General features: G+C 37.0%; 1 protein-coding gene across 1 annotated transcript; it reads right to left on the bottom strand.

The window, feature by feature from the left end:
• Positions 1-2,630: 2,630 nt before the first annotated feature.
• On the bottom strand, positions 2,631-5,449 carry LOC128040449 (uncharacterized). The gene is made up of 6 exons (XM_052629197.1): positions 5,379-5,449; positions 4,803-5,058; positions 4,341-4,406; positions 3,907-4,275; positions 3,775-3,782; positions 2,631-3,369 (listed from the first exon to the last, which is right to left on the bottom strand). Exons 1-6 carry the CDS (start codon positions 5,447-5,449, stop codon positions 2,631-2,633), a joined length of 1,509 nt encoding a protein of 502 aa, XP_052485157.1.
• Between the last annotated feature and the right edge of the window lie 16,722 nt (positions 5,450-22,171).

The raw sequence follows: 22,171 nt of genomic DNA, 5'->3' as shown, positions 1-22,171 counted from the left end.
TGAGTATGGTTTTGCCGAAGCATTACTGTTAGTAAGGGTTGATTCTTAGTAATCTCAATGTTCCAAATCAATATCGTAGACCTGTTATCCCCTGCTATAGTGTCTTTGCCATAGCATTTTTTAGTTGTTTACTTGTTTGTTTGCATATTATTCACGTGATTACTCTCAAATTTGCCATTGTATTTTTACTCTTGTCTAGTCGTGTCATAGAAATTTTCATTACTGTACGTATCATTATTCCTTCAAATTACCACTGCATTCTTATCATTATTTTTTTCATAACATTAATCATACCTCACTATAATAACTTGAAAAAATTATATCGATCTACTCCTTGTGGAGACGATCTCACTTATCAGTTTATTACTTGATTAGACATGTATACTTGCGAAATTCGAATATAATTTCACATGCGACGAAAAGCAAGAGGATTGTTTGACAAATTCTTAAAAGCATTTCGCATGGAGTTATCCCTAGCTTTGGCATATTTCCAATAGGTTTGTTGCTAATGATGCATAGATTTCAGCATGTTTATTATAGCCGTCTAGTCAGACTCTTTGACAAGCATCGGATTGGATGACCCAGCATTTTCAAGCACTCTAGTTGGGTGAGCCGTGTTAGGAGATGGATCAGGTTCAGAGTCCTCTGTTTCTTTTTCTGGTTCAGCATCTTCAATCAATCTTGCAATGTCATGCTCTATTATGCACCCTGGAGGATATGGACCTTTGAGGTTGACTTGTGGACCGATGAGTGCTTGCAAGCACAATAAAATGATTTTATTCAGGATGATCTTCCCCATATTAATAGACTTCCCTGTCATTATAGCATATAACAGAAGCATGTGTTCCACTGAGATGGTGGAACTGAGTAAGGTTGGAATGAAACTAGATCCCAAAATGTAGAACCATACCTTTGTAATAGGTTTTAAGTATTCTTTTTGGCAAGATGACTACTGAATTTCTGACTATCCATTTAGATCCTAGTTTTGCAACTACTTTAAGAACTTCTTAAAGCAAATCCCAGTTGACATTTTTCAACGTTGTGGAATACTCGTCTTCTTCAATATTGGGTAGTTAAAGAAAGTTATTAATGGATTCAGAAGTCAGAGGTACCTTTTTCCTCGCAGATAAGAATTTCTGATGCATCTGTTGGGGAAAAATTTGAATAGAACTCCCATACCAACTCTTCATCTGGAGGTGGCATGTACCATTTGCGGGCTTCCACTATTTTCTGAATGGTGGCATGACAGTACTATCAGTGTTTCTTAGTTTGAATCCTTTTTCCGGCCACATTGGTTAAGTCTTTAAGACATAATTCAATCATTCTTGTACTTCATTCTCATGAATCCAGATTAGAGTCTCAACAGAGGCCTCAGGAGACAGTGTTCTTTTGTGTGACATTATTTTTTGGGGATTTCTTATAGTCAGCATGTAGAAGATAAAATGTAATAGAATTTTGAGATAAGTTGAAAATCTAGTAGGGATGTGTGAAAATGGTGGTGTGCGACACAAGGTGTTAGGATTTGGGACTTAACTTGCAAGAGAAGTATGATGATATTTTTTAAAAGGCATATGGGAAATTTGGGTAAGGTTTGCGAAATAAAAAGGGAACTTTTAGAAAGAAAATTGGGGTGTGGCACCAAAGGGGGAAAGGGAGAATAGGGAAAGAGAGAGAGATAATAGCAAATGCTTTTGGTTGTGAAAATTATGTGAGTGATGGAGGGTTTATATAGGGAGAGATTAAGGTTGTTTTAGGGAGAGCATGAATAGAATTTAACTAGGGGAGATAAAGATAGAGATGGTTAAAAGTCTTTTAATTAAAAAGGGTAATATGTGATGAAAATTTGAAATTTTTGGGTTATTTCGGGATAGGGGTTACAACACCACTAGGTTTTGGTGGGGTGGGTTTTACTCTCTTGAAATTAATTGGGTTTTTAGCCCAATTTTCAACACCTAATTGTTTGTTAGCTTAAACTGCAAAACTTAGAAATTAAGACTTGGGTCAAACTTGACCCATTTATTTAGCATAAAGTGAAAATAAAATAAAATTCAAGGGCTACTTAGACAAATATTTTCTTAAAAAATTACAATAAATTAAAATCCCAAGAAAAATTGGAAAGGTCGCAAGCGATCCCACTTAAAATCTAATTTCCTTAGATAGAATTTAATTAAATGTACTTATCCAAGAAATTTTATTCCAAAACTGCTCTTTATTGAAAGAAAATTTTAACTTAAGGTTTAGTGGTGGTTTAAGTTGAACGAAATTTGATTTCGGTCAACTTTACTATCCCAATAATAATTGAGACGTTGCCCATTAACCTTAAATGTACCTAATCTTTTTTCTTGTAATTCAACCACACCATATGGATAGACTTTTTGAATGATGTATGGTCCCGACCATCAAGATTTGAGTTTTCTATAAAATAACCTCAATCTCAAATTGAACAATAAGACCTGTTAGGCATTTCTAAATTCCCGAGGTTGTATAGAGTTGTCATGCAATCGTTTGGTCTTTTCTTTGAAGATGTTGGCATTCTCGTATGAAAACAACCTCAACTCCTCTAACTCATCGAGTTGCAACATCCTTCTTTCACCAGCTTGCTTCAGGTTCAAATTTAATTACTTCAGAACCTAGTGAGCTCTACTCTCCAATTCCAATGGTAAATAATAGGCTTTTCCAAAGACTAACCAATAGAGAGTCATTCCTAACAGTGTCTTGTAAGCTGCCCGGTAGGCCCATAGAGCATCATCAAGTTTCTGGGACCAATCTTTTCTATTTGGACGTACTACATTTTCCAAGATTCCTTTGATTTCATGATTTGCAAGCTCAACCAGACTATTTGTTTGTGGATGATAGGCAGTGACCAATTTATGTTTCACGTCATATTTGTCAAACAACCATTTAAGCCATTTATTTACAAAGTGGGAACATTCATCGCTAATTATAGCTCTAGGAGTCCCAAACCTTGTAAATACATGCTTATGTAGGAATCGCGTGACTACGTTTGCATCATTTGTTGGGTATGCCTCAGCTTCCACCCATTTGGATACATAATCCATAACTACCAAGATGTTACTATTACCATAAGACAAAGGAAATAGACCTAAAAAGTTAATGCCCCTAACATCAAATAATTCTACCTCATGTATATTTGTTAAGGGCATATCATTTCTTCTTGATATACTTCTAGTCCTCTGGCATCGATCATAATTCTTCACATAGGCATACGCATCTTTAAATAAAGTTGGCCAGAAGAATCCTACTTGCAAAATTTTGGCTGCAATGTGGGAACCTCTAAAATGTCTTTCACTTGGGGATGAGTGGTAGTGATATAGGAGCTCGGTTATTTCACTTTCAGCTACAAATTTCCTGATTACATTATCAACACAATGTTTAAACACAATAGGCTCCTCCCAGAAATAATACCTAACATCATGAAGGAATTTTTTCCTTTGTTTATATGTCATCCTAGGAGGCATTATTCCACATGCTAGATAATTTGCATAATCAGCAAACCATGGAATTTTATGAGTTTGACTCACCTCGAAGATATACTCATCCAGGGAAATTCTTATTAATAGGAGTGAGTGAGTGGTTTACCTCGTGTTGTTCTAATCATTATAGATGGTCTGCCACTTAACTTTCGACTCCTTTCCTATCTTTAATCTCAATGTCAAATTCTTGGAGTAAAATTACTCATCGAATTAACCTTGGTTTATAATCCTTCTTTGCCAATAAGTATTTAATGGTTGAATGGTCCGAGTAAACTGTTACCTTTGTACCTATAAGATATGAACAAAATTTGTCAAAAGCAAAAAATACAGTGAGTAATTCCTTTTCAGTTGCCGTATAATTCAATTGGGATCCTATCAAAGTTCTGCACGCACAATAGATTGGATGGAATACTTTGTTTCTTTTTTGGCCCATCATAGTTCCCAATGCAAAATCTCTAGCATCGCACATCAATTCAAAAGAAGAATTCCAATTTGGTGCAACAATTATTGATACTGAGGTTGCACAGTTTTTTAGCTTTTTGAAGGTTTCCAAGCATGCCTTGTTAAAGTCAAAGATTGTGTCTTTCTCTAATAAAGTACACACGGGCTTGGAAATCTTTGAGAAGTCCTTGATAAATCTTAGGTGGAAACCGACATGCCCCAAGAAACTCCTAATTCCTTTGACAGTGACTGGGGGTGGCAGCTTCTTAATTACATCCACCTTGCTTTGTGAACTCCGATCCTTGTTTTGGACATTTTGTGACCTAGGACAATACCTTCCCTAACCATGATGTGACACTTCTCTCAGTTAAGGACAAGATTTATCTCTTCACATCTCCTAAGTACCTTAGCCAAATTACTCAAGCATATATCACAAGAATCTCCAAACACGAAGAAATCATCCATGACTACCTTCACAAAATTTTCAACCATATCGATAAATATAGCCATCATGCATCATTGAAATGTTGTAGGTGCATTACATAAACCGAAAGTCATTCTTCTAAAAGTGAATGTACCATACAGGCAAGTGAAAGTTGTCTTGTGCTGGTCCTCTGGAGCTACAAAGATCTGATTGTATCATGAGTACCCATCTAAGAAACAATAATATTCTTTACTCGTAAGTCGATCCAACATTTGGTCTATAAAAGGTAGTGGAAAATGGTCCTTCTGGGTTGCCTTATTTATCTTTCTGTAATCTATACAGATTCTCCAACCTGTGACCGTTCTTGCCAGGATTAATTTGTTACGCTCATTTTCCACAATCGTGATTCCACTCATATTTGGTACACATGGTACCAGACTTACCCATGAGCTATCTGAAATGGGGTAAATAATCTCCGTATCTAACCATTGTATTACTTCCTTTCTCACTATTTCCTTCATGATAGGATTAATCCTACTTTGCTCATCGATTATAACTTTTTCGCTCTCCTCTAGTATAATCTTGTGCATGCAGATGGATGGGATGATCCCTTTGATATTAGCTATAGTCCAACCGATCACCGTTTTGAATTTCTTCAAAACTTCGATCAGTTGCTCTTCTTGGCGTTTGTTAGTTCTACTGAAATAATCATAGGCAAAGTAGATGAGTTACCTAGATTAACATATTTCAAATGAGAGGGAAGTACCTTTAATTCTAGCTTGGGAGGTTCCTAGATTGATAACTTTTGTTGTGTGTACTCCTGAGCTTCTAACTCTAGTGATTCACATCGGGCTGGTCGAGAATAGCCCATCAAATTAGCTTCCATCAAAGCTAAGTTCTCCTCAAATTCTTCATCTTCTAGGGGCTCAGATCCTAAAGTATTTTCTAGTGGGTCTGTTTCATGATTATACTCTCATTCTGTAGGGACTAAGGATTCGAGGTCCTCTATTGGTGAGTACCTTTCCACCGGGTCAGGAAATTTCATGGCTTTGAGAATATTAAAGGTTATCTTGTTATCTTGAACTCTCATAGTGAGTACACCTTTCTACATGTCAATTAATCTTCTCTCTGTCGCTAGGAAAGGTCTTCCTAGGTATCTGTTTCAAAATCTAACATAAGAAAATTTGCGGGGAAAATAAATTTATCGACACGTACCAGAACATCCACAATATTTCCTTTCGGGTGTGCTAAAGATCAGTCTGCAAGTTGGAGTGTCACAGTTGGTCTAACATTACCTATCCCCAAGTTTTTAAAAATGAACATCGACATCAAGTTGAGGCTAGCTCCTAAATTGCATAGAGCTATACCACAGTAAGATTCTCCGATGTTACAGAGTATAGGAAAGCTCTCAGGGTCCTTTATTTTCGGGGGTAGCTCGTTCTGTAGGAATGCGCTACACTTTTTTCTCAATGCTACCGTTTCAAACTCTTCAAGCTTCCTCTTCTCGGATAGAATATCTTTCATGAATTTGACATAGTTGTGCATTTGTTCTAAGGCTTCTACCAATAGGATATTGATATGAAGTTGCTTAAGAACATCCAAAATTTTCTTGAATTGCACCTCCTATTTAACCCCTCAAACCGGGCGTAGATGTTATGACCCGATCTAAGCAATTACATAGGCTATAGATATGGTGAAAACATTTAGTTGAAGTGAATCTGTTAATCTTTGAAAACATGTGTTATTACTTCTTTTAAAAAATGATAAGTTTAATTTAAAAAATTTTGGTAGAAATCCTTTGTCATTATTTGGAAAACAACTAGTGATCTTTAAATTCAAATTTGATAAAACTAGTTTGCAAAAAAAATTTTCTTTAATTGTTCAAAACTTTATTTATTAGCAAAAAGTCTAATTTATTATATCCATAAGTAAAATCCATGCATAATGAAAACGGTGGTGGTGTTTGAAAATGGGAGAGAGAGAGGAGGGGACTAGAATAAGATGTGGATGGGTGAGATGAGAGGATGGTCAACTTGGTCTAGGTTCAATAAACCTCTTCTATGGCAAGGGTGAGATGAAATGGCAAGTGAGGGAGACATAGAGTACAAAGGGGGATCATGCTCCCTTAACTTATGGTAAGATTGACCCATAATGATGGAAAGGAATCCTCCTATTCATGGCCATGATTCCTTCGTAAAACCTTCCTGAGTGGAATCTGTTTCCTCTGCAAAACATTGACTATGTGTTCAAGAATATGTACTGGTTCCTCATCAAATGAAAAATCTGAATGAACCTCATTCTCCTCAACCGGAACTATATGAGAAGGGTCAGATCGGTATTGTCTCAATATGGACATGTAAAAATGTCGTGCATATGATCCAACTCTAGAGGTAACTTTAGTTGATATGCCACTGGTCCAACTCTCTTAACAATGCGATAGGGTCCAATAAACCTCGAACTTAACATTCCCTTATTGCCAAACCTGAACACTTTCTTCCAAGGCGAAACCTTAAAGAAGACTCGATCACCAACACTAAACTCTATACCCTTCCTCTTTAAGTCAGAAAAAAACTTCTACCAATTCGATGCTGGTCTTAAACGATTCTGGATAATCTTCACAGTATTCTCTGTCTCTTACACTAAATTCAGTTCTAACACTTTCACAGTATTCTCCTCAAATTACTCCAACATAGAGTTGTCATACACTTACGTCCATAAAAAGCTTCACAAGGAGCCAACTGAAACAAGTGGCAGATGTTCCTTCCAACTGCCTCAAAAATCAGTCACACAACCTCTCAACTTATCCTTGGGAATCTAGATAACCCTCTTAGACTACCCATCAGACTATGGATGAAAAGTTGTATTGATGTTCAACGTTGTACCAAGAGCCTTATGTAGTTTCTTTCAAAATTGAGATGTGAAATGAGGATCCCAATCAGAAATGATTGAGTTCGGTACCCAATAAAGTCTCACAATCTCAAAGATATACAACTTTGCCAACCTCGGTAATAAGTAGATGGTACAAACTGGCAAAAAATAAGCAGACTTAGTCAACCAGTCAACAATCACCCAGATAGAGTCTTTCTTACAAGGCGTCAAAGGTAGCCCACTAACAAAGTCCATGGTAACATGCTCCCAGTTCCACTGAGGAGTTTGAATAGACTGGAGTAAACCAGAAGTATATTGGTGCTTGGCCTTAACTTGTTGGCACGTCAAGCATTTTGCCACAAAATCAGTTACATCATGCTTAAGCCCCGACCACTAATATTACTCACGGTGATCCCGATACACCTTATTTCCTCTGAGATGCATATTGTAAGGACTGCTATGCATTTCCCTCAGAATGGACTACCTCAAATCTAAATCTGAAGGTACACAGTATCTCCCATGATAGCACAACACTCCCTTAGGATTAAATGCAAAATCTGAAGTCTTACCCCCATTCATAAGTTTCACATGAGATGCTAAAGACATATTTGATAACTATTTCAACTTGATCTCCTTCAACAGATTATGTCGCACTTGTAACTCTGCTAGTAAGCCTCCATCCTTAAACAAACTTTGTCTAGAAAACATTGTTTTTACCTCTTTCATTACTTTTCTACTCAATGATTCGGCCATGACATTAGCTTTACTCGAATGATATTCAATAGTGCAATCATAGTCAAACGATTATGGAAAACTTTAATGGTAGTTTTTAAATATGAAGAAAAATAAGTTGCTAATTCAAGGTTCCTCTGATGCCATTCCAGGACCTAGTTCTCTGCGCTACTTGAGAGGTAAAGAAAGGGGGAGTGAGCTTACAATAGCTTAGTCTGAGATTAATTTTTAAACCATTATATATAATCATTCAAGCAATGTAACTTTTAATTTATAGCATAATAACATATTAAACAGAATATAAGGAACATATAATAAATTAATTCATACACATTATATATATGATGCAATACAACTATAGTTTTAAGTTCCCACCCATCTATCCTATCCGACCTTGTGCATCGCTTGACACACCAGAACACATATCAAAAACTAATCATCCCAGATTCCCTAGTGAAGATGGTCGTTCACTTGTCATCTGTGACGATGACCTTTACTACAATGACTTACAATCGCGGTTTCCCAGTTTTGATGGCATTTTACTATAATAACTATCATCCATGCTTATCCAATTTTGATGGCATTGTCACCTACTTCGTGTAGTACTGACTTTCAGTGTGGACTTAATTTACCACTTTCTCCTATGGAACCCCTCTGCCTTCCATACCCAAATTTCATGCAATTATGCACATAAATTTAACATGTCATGCTATCAATCAATAATCAAATAATATGCTTATCAAGCACATTCTATCATTCAATAAAGTGTATGAATTTTCATACTAACGATCATTGTCTTCTATTTATGCAAATAATTCATTTGAGTTTCACATATGCATTTTATTTTATGCGACCTAAAAACAATTTCACGTATACAGTATCTTTATACGAGTTAATATGCCTAGTTAGCTAACACATATATACTGTGACATAAGTAGGGTTTGTACAATACGGCTTGCACATATATTTACACACATAGGTTTACGTAACTAAATCATATAGGTTCACTTAATAACCAACAAGGGTTCGCATGTACTCAGTAAGGGTTTGCATTACAATTACTATGGGGTTCGCATAACAATTCCTATAGGGTTCACATGATATTTCCTATATGGTTCACATGTTATACATAGGGCTCGCACATGGGTTCGCACTCAAGGTCTTGCACATATGGCTCACCTATATAGGTTTGCATGCTACTACATGTAGGGTTTTTCATAATTAACGAATATGTTTGTATGTATATTTCTCCTAGGGTTTGCATAATATACTAAGAGTACGCATTTTAAATCATACATGGTTTTGCTTATGGGTTTGCATACCTATCTATGAAAGTTTTACTAGATGAGTTCACACACATAACTATTTATATAGGGGTTCGCATGTATAGGTTCGTAGAAATAGTAGGCTCGCATGTATATATTGTCCACATATTTATCATGTGGAGTTTGCATCTTGCATTCTATATCATAAAATATGAGGGTTTGCGTAACACTCCAATCCTCGTAGGTTGCTGAAGTGTTACATAGATAGAAAATGGGCATATGCATAATTCGATTTTAACTCTATTACAAATATTAACAAATTGAATTGGAAATGTCTTCAAAACAAAAATTTATTTAACAGTATAATCCATAGACTCAAAGTAAATTGATTTAAATCCTTTGGTTGAAAGATTCTTCTATGAAATACGATACTAGTAGTAGCGATTACTTATAAAACAATTTAGTGTATACAAGTAGAAATCATTCCATAAATCAAAACGTAATAAAATTTAACAAATCCTTCAAAGGGTAACATTCTTAAAAAATTTTAACTGAATAAGAATACTATTTATGACAGATTCATTTTCAAAATAGAGTTACACATCACCCCCAAAGCATATGCATGTTACAAAACAAAAAAAAATAGATAAAGCTCACTACATAGATTGCTCCTTTTGGCTGAGTCCCTTCAACAAGCCTATAATGAATAGCACCTGGAAGGAGGGGAAAGAAAAATGGTTCAGTTTACAAGAACTTAGTGAGTTCCAACAAGGAAAACTAAACACTAAAATAAGAACAGAATTACACTGCAAATTCATAACACAAACTAATATAATGGACTTTATACGTCGAGACATGTAGGCAAACACTCTTATCTCATTGATGAACAGTTAACCTTGGCATATAACCTTTCAGGAAAACTCTCACATCTAGCACATGCCATCTTTCATAACATTGATTTTACATTTAATCCTTTCCTCCAATTAGAACAGAATCCTTAACAGAACTGATGTCTCTTCATCAAACACAGTCTTTTCTCATAAGTACCTTTGTATCACAGACTTCTCCTCAAGCAAATTCATATATGCTTTCAAAACATAATAGGACGAATTCACTCTATATTAATCATAAATTATTAACAAACACATTACGTTTTCAACATACCAATAGGAATCTGAACATAATTAATAATTACACTTTTCTTTTCTATCATCCCATATACTTATTACAGAACACACAATATCATATTAGCTTATTTCTTTCAAAACATAACATAACATATAACACATACGGAGTCATATTAACTTACTCTTTTTGTAACCTTCCTTCAGATTTGGTTAAGCTAAACATATGGTTGGCCATGTTATTAATTGTCATTTGAGGTACCTAAGGGCATATTGGTTGTATGATGTTATACCATATGATTAAGGTTTGTTTATGCTTGATTTGGATGCCTTGTTATGGCTTGTAAGTATATGAAATTGTGGTCGTAGGTACATTCCAAATTGGGTGAGAAAAAAGGCTTGTAAAATAGCATATTTTCGTCCACATGGGTAGAGACACGGGAGTATGTCTCAGCCGTGTGTGACACACGACCAAGTGACATAGCCGTGTGTCCCCTGTAGCTTTCTAAGGGTTGCAAGTCAAGCTGTTACACAACCTAGTTCACGGCCTGGCACACGGGCATGTGAGGTTACTTTGAAGGGTACACGGCCTAGCACACGGGCGTGTGGCTTGGCCGTGTGGCCCAATTCAGTAAGTTACACGGGCACAGGCACGAGCTATGGCACAACCGTGTGTCCTTATTTTGAATGTCCACATGGCCTAAGACACGGGCGTGTCTCTTGGCATTGTAACCCCTGCAGCTTTGAAAATTTTTAATGCTTTCTGAAAAATTCTGAGTTTTTGATTTAGTCCTGACTTGTTTCTAATGCATATTTAGGCTCTCGAGGGCTTGTATAAGGGATAGTATGAATGATTTTGATTGGTTTTGATATGAATATTGATATGTTATGAAATGTTTGAAATTTTCATCCGTTTGATTTGAAATCTTCAATAGTGCTCTGTAACCCTATTCTGGAGATAGATCCGGGTCACGGGTGTTACATTTATTTATATCAAAGCTACGGTTTAGTCAATTCTCAGACTGAATGTAGTGTGTACGAGTCTAGCTATACATGCCATTATATATCCTATGATAGTGTGATATCTCCTGACTGTTTGAAACATGTTTTCATATAGCAATGATATCTAGCCGAGCTGACTCCGATGAAGTAGAGAGTAACGCTCAAGCCTCCGTTCATGGAGTAGCATCGAGCTGTACAAGTCCCGTATCTGAGGGCTGGGGAAGAGAGGCTAATAAAGCCTACTTCCAGATGATGAATGAATGGTTCACTAGGTTTGTACGGATGAACCCAGCTGCTCAACAACCTCCACCCCTCCTATTCCCCAACAGGTTCCTGTTATTTCTCAAGGTATGGAACCAATTCGAGTTAGTAAGCCTCCTGTTAATAAGATACGTAAGTATGGTGTTGAAAAATTCTGAGCTACAGCCGAGGATGATCCCAAGAGAGCTAAATTCTGGCTAGAGAATACAATCAGGGTTTTTTATAAGCTATCCTGTTCATCGGTTGATTGTGTTAAATGTGCAGTATCATTGTTGAAAGATTCGGCTTATCAGTGGTGGAACACATTGATTTCAATTGTGCCGAGAGAGCGGATCACCTGGGAATTCTTCCAAACTAAGTTCCAAAAGAAATATATTAGTCAGAGGTTTCTGGATGAAAAACGTAAAGAATTTCTTGAGCTCACATAGGGTCGTATGACTGTGTCAGAGTATGAGTGGGAATTTGTCAAATTGAGCAAATATGCCTGGGAGTGTATTCTGACTGAGTCTGCTATGTGTAAAATATTCGAAGAAGGGTTAAACGAGGACATTAAGCTTTTGGTTGGAATTCTTGAGTTGAAATAGTTCGTTGTATTGGTTGACCGGGTACATAAGCCCAAAAAACTGAGTAAAGAGAAAAGACGTGCTGATTGTGAAGCTAGAGACTCAAGAAAGAGATTGATTGCGAAGTCCTATCAGTCACTATCAAAGAAATCAAAAGAACATCACTACAGTTCTACTACTTCTGTGGGATATTCTAGTAGAGACAGAGGTACCTGACGTTTCAGTCCTAAACCTCAGGCTACATCTGTAGCGAGTGTGGGTAGTGTCAGAGATGCTAGACTCGAGTGTAAGCACTATAACAGACCACATTATGGTGAGTGTCGAGTAAAGAACGGAGCGTGTTTTAGGTGTGGTTCCTTAAACCACTATATTAGAGATTGCCTAGAGAAATCTGAGAAAGAGAAAGTTCAAACTACGAGACCGAGCAACACAGCTGCAAGAGGTAGACCTCCTCATAATTCTGAAAATGTGAGTGGTAGTTGTGATGTGATGAAAAACTTTTCTATGAGATTTGAGGCACGAGCACCAGCTAGGGCTTATGCTATTTGCGCACGCGAGGATGCTTCTACGCCAGATGTTATTACCGATAATTTCTGTATTTATGATACTGATGTTATTACTTTGATTGATCTGAGATCAACCTATTCATATGTTTGCACGAAATTAGTATCTAATAAAAATTTACCTGTTGAGTCCACTGAATTCATGGTTAAAGTATCAAACCCCCTAGGTCAGTATGTGCTAGTTGGTATAGTTTGCAAGAACTATCCTTTGATGACACGGGGTTGCAGTTTTTCGGTTGATTTGATGTTATTACCATTTGATGAATTTGATGTGATTGTGGGTATGGATTGTCTAACTCTGCATGATGCTATTGTAAATTGTAGACGAAAGCTTATCGTATTAAAGTGTTAGAACGGTGAGACACTTCGTATTGAATAAAATAATCCGACTGGGTTGCCTATTGTTATATCAGCTATGTCAGCATAGAAATATGTGAGAAAAGGTTGAAATGCTTGCCTTGCTTATGTATTGGATACTAAACTATCTGAATCGAGACTTGAATCAGTGCTAGTGGTTTGTGAGTATCTCGATGTGTTTCCAGAGGAGTTACCTGGATTATCGCTGGTTAGAGAGATTGAGTTTTCTATAGAACTTGTACTGAGAGCATTATCGATATCGATAACACCTTACAAAATGGCTCCTACCGAGTTAAAAGCGCAGCTGCAAGAGTAGATAGATAGGGGTTTTGCTCGACCTAGTTTTTCACCTTAGGGTGCACCAGTTCTGTTTGTTAAGAAAAAGGACGAATCGATGATATTGCGTATAGACTACCGTCAGCTCAACAAAGTTACAATCAAGAACAAATATCAACTGCCTCATATTAACGATCTATTCGATCAGTTGAAAGGTGTCACAGTATTCTCGAAGATTGATCTTCGTTCTAGTTATTATCAGCTGCGAGTTAAAGATTCAGATGTGCCGAAAACTACATTCAGAACCAGGTACAGAAACTATGAATTTCTTGTGATTCTGTTTGGTTTAACTAATGCACCAGTAGTATTTATGGATTTGATGAACAAAATCTTCAAACCATTTTCTGACAGATTTTTTGTGGTATTTATTGATGACATTCGGATCTATTCTCAAGACTAGTCTGAGCATACTAAACACTTGAGGATTATGTTGCAAACTCTGCGTGATAAACAACTCTTTGCTAAACTTAGCAAATGTGATTTTTGGCTCCGAGAAGTCACATTTCTGGGACATGTAGTATCAGCTGAAGGCATCAAAGTTGACCTGAGTAAAATTTCAGTAATTGTTGATTGGAAACCATCGAGAAACGTATCCGAAGTAAATTTTCTCGGATTAGCTGGCTATTAAGGAAGGTTAATTAAAGGGTTCTCGATGATAGCTACACCAATGACATGAGTCTTACAGAAAGATGTGAAATTTGAATGGTCTGAAAAATTTCAGTGAAGTTTCAATCAGTTGAAAGCACTGTTGACCGAAGCACCAGTTTTGGTTCAGCCTGAATCGTATAAAGAATTTGTAATTTTTAGTGATGTATCTTTAAATGGTTTAGGTTGTGTTTGGATACAGGAAGGCAAAGTAATAGCTTATGCTTCTACACAGTTAAAGTCGTACGAAAAGAACGATCCGACACATGACTTAGAGTTGGCAGCTATTGTGTTTGCGTTGAAAATTTGGCGACACTATTTTTTGGTGAAAAATGTCATATATTTACCGATCATAAGAGTTTGAAGTATCTAATGTCACAAAAAGATTTGAATCTGAGACAGTGTAGATGGCTCGAACTGTTAAAAGATTATGAGTTGATCATTAATTATCATTCGAGAAAAGCAAACGGAGTTGTTGATACCTTGCGTAGAAAGTCCTTGTTTGCTCTCCGAGCGATGAATATGGGACTGACATTATCTGATGATGGCTCAGTCTTAGTTGAGTTGAAAGCTACACCGATGTTTTTACAACAGATCTGTAAATCTCATAAATGTGATAGTGAATTGCTAGCTAAACGGGCACAGTGTGAGTCGACTTCTGATTCGGAATTTCAGATAGGACTTGATGGCTGCTTATTGTTTAGAGGTAGAACTTGTGTACCGAAGAGTTCAGAACTCATTCAGAAAATCTTACACGAAGCTGATAGCGGTAGCTTCTCTGTTCATCAGGGAAGTAATAAAATGTACGGTGACTTGATACAGATGTACTAGTGGTCGGGAATGAAACATGAGATTTTTTATTTTAGTTGTAATAGCCCGTTTTTAGTGAAATCAGAACAATGGTTTTGGGACCACAAATCTAAATTAAAAAACTTTATTTTATTATTATATTATGGTCTACATCATGATAGAATTACCATATAAAAATTTTGTTAAGAAATTTTACTGTTTACATGCTCAATTTAATAAAAGGGACTAAATCGCGTAAAGTGCAAAAGTTGAGTTCTAGTAGCTAGAAGTATTAAATTGCTATAGAAATTTAAAGTGGAAGTTCTTATATGGTAATTAAACCATAAATGAGATAGTGGAATATGATGGCTTGGCAATTTTGAAATTTAAATTAACTTTAAAGGTTATACTTATAAATAGGTAATAAAATGATAAAATAAATAAAACAAATTAAGTATCATCTTCCATTATCATTTTAGCAACCGAAATTAAGAATGAATGGCAACCATGGGAGCTTAAAGTTTTGACAACCCTAATTCCTTTGATTAGGTATACATTGTTGTCCCGTTTTTGACGATTTCTATGTTTTCGGGATCATTGTAGCTTAATCTAGCTAGTCCGGGGACTAATTTGTGAAACTATTAAACTATTAGGGTTTCACCATTGATGATTATATATGAGTTTTGAAGTCTAATGTTAGAAAATGAATGGTTGTTGTTAGATAAACAACTATTGTAAAGGAATTTTTGATGAAATTGTCAATTAGGGACTAAATTGAAAATTAAAAAATATTACATGTTGAAATTGTCAAATAAATGAAATACAAGGCATGCTAAGGACCTAATTGATATTCAGCCATAGTGGGTTTTGGTGAAATTGTATAAATTTTCATTTTTATGAGCTATGGACTAAATTGTAAAGAATTAAAAGTATAGGTGAAAAATGGTAATTTTGAAAAAATAGGTCTTGGACTAAATTGAATGTGAAATATATTGAATTGGGTTAAATTTATCCATATAGATCTAGTTAGACTTCGTACAGAGTTAGATCGGGGCAAAGAGAAAGTCTCGGATTAATTGTCTCAATATATACGTATACTCATCGAGGTAAGTTCGTGTAATTAAATTGAGTATTTATATGTTTTAATTGAATTATATGTCTGTGATTTGTATAATTTTCATGTATAAATACCGATCGTATATCTGACGATGTACGACGATTACTGAGTCCCGTTTGAACCTTAAGAATTCGTATGATACAAATGACATGTCATTAGGGTTACTGATTCTCAGCTCATATGAGCTTACCGATTTACAGCTCGTGAGAGCATACTGATTCATAGCTCGTATGACCATGCATGTACATGAATTGATGGATTACAGTTTAGCACACTATGTGTGAGCTATCCTAAGTATCCAACAATATTCTAAATGGTTCAACAGGCAATGTTCTGTTACGAGATGATATGAGTTCGATACAAACTATTACAGGTATATACATGAAATATATGGAAATGATATTATATGATGTATTGAAACATGAAATGGATGATACATGTATATGAAACTTGCTTAATTATTATGTTCATCCATGTTTATTGGCTATTATATGTGTTTTACTTGGCTAATTTGTTGGTCAATATGTGCTCAGGCATTTGGCCAAATTGAGTTGGGATATGCTATGTTTACTTACCTAAATTGTGACTAAATGGTAAGTTAAATTCTAAGTTATACGAACTTACTAAGCTTAAATGCTTACGCTGTGTTATTTTTCGGGTTTTATAGTGAATCGAAATCTCGTTTGGGTTGGAAGCTTGTCGGAGCTATATCACACTATCCATCAACTCTTTTGGTATTTTCAGTTGTTTAATTTTTGTTATAATGGCATGTATAGGCTATTTTGGCTAATGTTGGCCTATATGTTTTGTTGTAATTATGACCATATGATTTGGCTTGTGTTTTGGCATATTTTGGTATGTCTATAAGTTGCTTTAATATGGTTGATGTGTCTTGATTTATGGTTAAATGATGAAGGGTAAAACGATAGTTAAGTGTGCGTATGGTATATGTGTCTTGTGTTATGATGTATTATGGTAAATTGATACTTAAATAGGTATGATCCATATGGTAAATTGATGCTTGTTAAATAATGGAATTTTGGTATCAAATGGTTGTATTTTGGTAAGTAAGATACATGGTATGTATTGATGAAAGTATGCACACAAGTTATTTGGTTATTTGGTTAAATTGAACATATGGCTTGCATTTTATAAATTGTCATTTAAGGTGCCTAAGGGCATATTGGTTGTATGATGTTATACCATATGATTAAGGTTTGTTTATGCTTGATTTGGATGCCCTGTTATGGCTTGTAACTATGTGCAATTGTGGTTGTAGGTACATGCCAAATTGGGTGAGAAAAATGGTTTGTAAAATAGCCTATTTTCGTCCACACGAGTAGGGACACAAGCATGTGTCTTAGCTGTGTGTGACACACGGCCAGGTAACACAGCCGTGTGTTCCTTATAGTTTGTAAATTTTCATCTTTTTTTTGAAAAATGCTATATGTTACCGATTTAGTCCCGACTTGCTTCTAGTGTGTTTTTAGGGCATCGAGGGCTCGTATAAGGGACAATACGTATGTTATTGATTAGTTTTGTTATGATTGATGATATGAATTAAATTTTTTAAATTTTTTAATAGTTTTGAAACATAAACACTAGTAATGCTCCGTAACCCTATTTCGGCGACAGATACGGGTTAAGGGTGTTACAGTAGGAAAATTTAAATGTAGTGCATGATTCCGAGCAAACTAATAAGAAAATAAACACAAATAATGAAGAAGATTTAAGAGGTTACAAACTCAATTAAAAACAACCATAAAAATAAAAACATAGTTCAAAAGATAATAAAAAAAAGATTTCTAAGAAAATAAAAATAAAACAATTAAAAACAAAAAGAAAAAGAAATAAAATAAAATCAGTGATCTTTATCGTTGAAGGCATCGAGGACATATGTCCAACTAGTGTGAATGAGGAGGACTGCTCTGGAGTGTTGAGGAGACCGAAGTGTTGTGCGAGTAGAGTCACAAAAGGGCATAATATATAGGAACCTTCCTATCGCGCTCTGTCTAATGGTGACAAGCTAGGCCAGTGAGGTACGTAAGATCAAAGGTGTGCCCCGAGGCCATGCTCCATAAAATATAAGTGTCGATTGTACCGACAATGTCGATGCTCTCTCTCAACCTGGTTAATGTGTGAGCTAAGATGGTGTGGATATAGCGTAAGGCCGAAGGAAGGGAAGTCACCTTCGACCGACTCGAATCATAGGGTGTTGTACTTGTAGTAAGGTCTACCACGCATAAAGAAGGTGAGTAGTGGATGTGCCAGTATAAAGTAAGGAACCCTTCGGCACTCATGAAGTCCTCAGTGTAGAGTCCTAATGTAGCTTCGAACTCTAGGATGCTCATATGACACGTCGTGCTGCCAAGTTGGAAAGTAATAGTGCTCTGCTCATCATGGTTCGACATTGCATGCTGTAAGAGGAATGTTGAACAAAACTCGAGAGTAAGCTCCGAGTAGGTGGGCTCGATGATGGAGAAGAACCGGTCCCAATGAGCTGTAGCAATCAGTGCATGCACTCTATCAACTAACTGGACCAAATCTAAAGCGACCCAATCAATGCAACAACCTAATCCAAACGGTTGTTGTCGGAGATGTTGATAGAGGCCTTTTTGGGACCCTGGGAGAAACGGAGACATGGAAGGTGTGCATCGGCAGAAGGTCCCGACGAAGAGGTTGCACCTAGAGTCTTCTACTTTTTCAAAGCGGGGACGACGACTTTAGATTTTCCGTGTGTGTTTGTCAAGGGGTGCCTGAAAAACAATCCAATATCAGATAAGTAGAAGAAACAGGATAGACAATAGAAAACAAAACAGAGAGACAAATCGAAAAAGCAAATAAAACAACTATTCTAGTGTAATAAACCGCATGACAAATATCCAATCCAAGTTGAAATATAACTATATACCGACATGCTAAAAATATAACTAATACAATAAGAAAAATGTAGTGAAACAAAAACAACGAGCCTAGTAATCATTATACCAATCAATAACAAAACACTCAAAACAAATAATCATACACATATGATAAAATAATAACCAGAGTAAAATATAGATAAAATGAATGAAAACAAGACTAGTATGAAAAATAACCAAAAAAATAACCAAGGCAGAAATCGAAAGCAGAATAAAAAAGAAAAATAAAGTACGAAAATAAGTAATAAGAAAATTATTAATAAAAGAATAAATAAAATAATAAGAAATATAAATAAAATAAACAAAATAGGGGAAAAGGCAAACAACAAGGGGGTCGATCGGTGAGGCACGGGGTTTCGACGATGGCGAGACAGTAGGTGACGGAGAGAAGGGAAGGTCGGCGGTGGGGGCTATTTCAAAGGGAGAGAGACGGAGGAGGAAAAGGAAATGAAACAGAAAAAGGGAAACGGGGGAGGGACGATGGGATGTTTGCAAGGGAAAGGCATGTTGGAGGAAGAATGGGGAGGAAAAAGGGGAAGTGATATGCAACGACGGAGTAGGGGCTGTTTCATCGAAGAAAAGGGAAGGAGGGGGTTTGTGTGGTGGGGGTGCGACAATAGTGGATAAAAGGGGGGTCGACGTTGGTAGAACGGCTATATAGGAAAGGAGAGGGGGAGGAATTGATAAAACAAAAAGAAAAAAATTAGGGTTTTGGGTTAAAAAGGGTGACATGGTCGTGCTCAGGCTCGTGTTGGGCCACACAGTCGTGTAACACACCCGTGTAGGTCTTTCTTAGCCTATGTCCAATTCAAAAATCAAGCCTAGTCTTCACATGGCCATGAAAACGTTCGTGTGTCCAGGCCGTGTGGCACACATGGCTGTGTGCCAGGCTGTGTGTTTTACTCCTTCGCTTCTCCCATGCCCATGTACGAGGTCGTGTAGGGCACATGGTCTTACACACGCCTGTGTGACAAGTCGTGTCTCGCACACGGTTGTGTCTTTTGCCTGTGTAACTCACTAACTTGAAATTAAAATTAAAAAATTAGCTCTAGTAATCACACAGCCTAGCATAGGCCCATGTGTCCAGGCCGTATGACCATCTCAAGCTGTGTAACAATCAAATTTTGGAAAAATTTAGTCCCAAGACTCACACGGCCAAGGACACACCCGTATGTCCAGGCCGTGTGTCCTACACAGCCATGTCTTTACACTGTGTAACTTTCTATTTTTTGCTCAATTATGCACACGATCTGGGATAGCACACACAACCTAGACACACGGGCGTTTCCTAGGCTGTATGAGTACTGAAGCTAATTTTTCAATTTTAATTTCAAGTCATTGAGTTACACGGGCAAGAGACACGACCGTTTGCCCCCCACGACCTTGCACACAGGCATGGGAGAAGCGAAGGAGTAAAACACAGGGCATTGGTACACAGGCGTGGCCGTCACCATGTGAAGACTGGGTTTGAATTTCGAGTTGGACACGGGCTAAGATAGATCCACACAGGCGTGTGACACAATTGTGTGGCCCAACACGGTCCTAAACACAACCCAAAACTCTAAACTAGTCTTGTTTTCATTCAGCCTATCTATATTTTCCTCTAATTATTATTTTATCGTATGTATGTGATTATTTGTTTTGAGTGTTTCATTATTGACTGGTATAATGATTACTAGGCTCTAGTTGTTTTTGTTTCACTTCATTTTTCTTATTCTATTAGTTCTATTTCTAGCATGTCAATATATAGTTATATTTCAACTTGGATTCAATATTTGTCATGCGGTTTATTAGACTAGAATAGTTGTTTTATTTGCTTTCCTGATCTGTCTCTCTATTTTCTTTTCTGTTGTCTGTCCTGATTCTTCTGCTTATGTGATATTGGTTGTATTTTAGGCACCCCATGACAAACACACGCGACAAATCTAAAGTCTCCATCCCCACTTCAAAAAAGTGGAAGACTCCAGGTGCGACCTCTTTCTCGGGACCTTCCACTGAAGCACGCCACCGATGTCTCTGTTTCTCTTAGGGTCCTCAAGAGGACCTCTATCAGCCTCTCTGGTAGTGCCTGTTTGGATTAAGCCGTTGCATTAATTGGGCCGCTTTAAAGCACGTCCAATTAGATGATAGAGTGCGTGCATTGATTCCCACAGCTCTTTAGGACCGGTTCTTCTCCATCATCGAGCCCATCTACTCGGAGCTTACTCTTGATTTTTGTTCAACATTCCTCTTACAACACGTGATGTCGACTCATGATGACCTCTGAAATATTACTTTTTGACTCAGCGACACAACCTATCATATGAGCATCTCAGAGTTCGGAGCTACTTTAGGGCTCTAAACTAAGGAGTTCATGGGTACCGAGGGGTTCTCACTTTATACTGGCACATCCTCTACTCGCCTTTTTTATGCTAGGCAAACCTTACTGCGAGTATCACACCCTATGATCTGAGTCGGCGGAAGGCGACTTCCCTACCTCTGCCCTTGTGCTATATTCATACCATCTTGGCTCACACATTGACCAGTCAGAGGGAGAGCATCGGCGTTGTCGGTACATTCAATTTAAATTTTCTATGGAGCATGGCAACAGGGCACACCTTTACTTGCCTACTTTATTGCCCTAGCGTGCTGCCATCAGACAGAACGCACTAGGAAAGGTCTTATTTGTTTAGGCCCTTACATGACTTAACTTGCATGACACTTCTGTCTCATCGACACTCCGGAGCAGTCCTCCTCCTTCACACTAGTTGGACAGATGTCCCCGTAAGGATTATCGAGCATGAGTCACATGAGGATGATCGAGGGATTGCGTGCAGTGGATCCTCATCGATACCGGTTATATCATTCTGACCCTCAGGATCAGTATGAGGACTTCACTGATGATGTCCCTTTCCACCACGAGGATCCACCTTTACATCCACCTCAAGGTCACCGTATAACTACTTCTACTGCTACCCTCGCAGACCTCTCCGAGCGATTCACTCATTTTGAGTGGTGTTGTTTTGAATGGTTCGACAGTATTGATGCAACTTTACAGCAGATCTATCAACACCTCCACATATCTTCTTCAACGCCAACGCCTTATAACCCTGATACCTTCAGCGATGAGGATCACTGATTTTATTTATTTTCTTTCTCTTTTTATTTATTTTTATTTTTGCTTTTAGTTGTTTTATTTTTATTTTCTTAAACTTCTTTCATTTATTATCTTTTGAACTATGTTTTTATTGCCTTTGATTACATAAGATTCCTTTGAAATTTTTAAAAAA

The sequence above is a fragment of the Gossypium raimondii genome, chromosome 4 (assembly GCF_025698545.1).
Source record: "Gossypium raimondii isolate GPD5lz chromosome 4, ASM2569854v1, whole genome shotgun sequence".
In the NCBI taxonomy this organism is placed as follows: Eukaryota; Viridiplantae; Streptophyta; class Magnoliopsida; order Malvales; family Malvaceae; genus Gossypium; species Gossypium raimondii.
This window is presented reverse-complemented; position numbering and strand designations above follow the sequence as displayed.

What these genes read in the sequence shown, in the direction of transcription:
- LOC128040449 (XM_052629197.1), bottom strand. Translation starts at nt 5,449, where the DNA reads ATGAGAGTTCAAGATAACAAGATAACCTTTAATATTCTCAAAGCCATG. An exon ending in TTTCCTGACCCGGTGGAAAG is followed by an intron (nt 5,059 to 5,378) that starts GTACTCACCAAT and finishes TGATTATTTCAG; the next exon opens with TAGAACTAACAAACGCCAAG. An exon ending in GCTTGAGTAATTTGGCTAAG is followed by an intron (nt 4,276 to 4,340) that starts GTACTTAGGAGA and finishes CATCATGGTTAG; the next exon opens with GGAAGGTATTGTCCTAGGTC.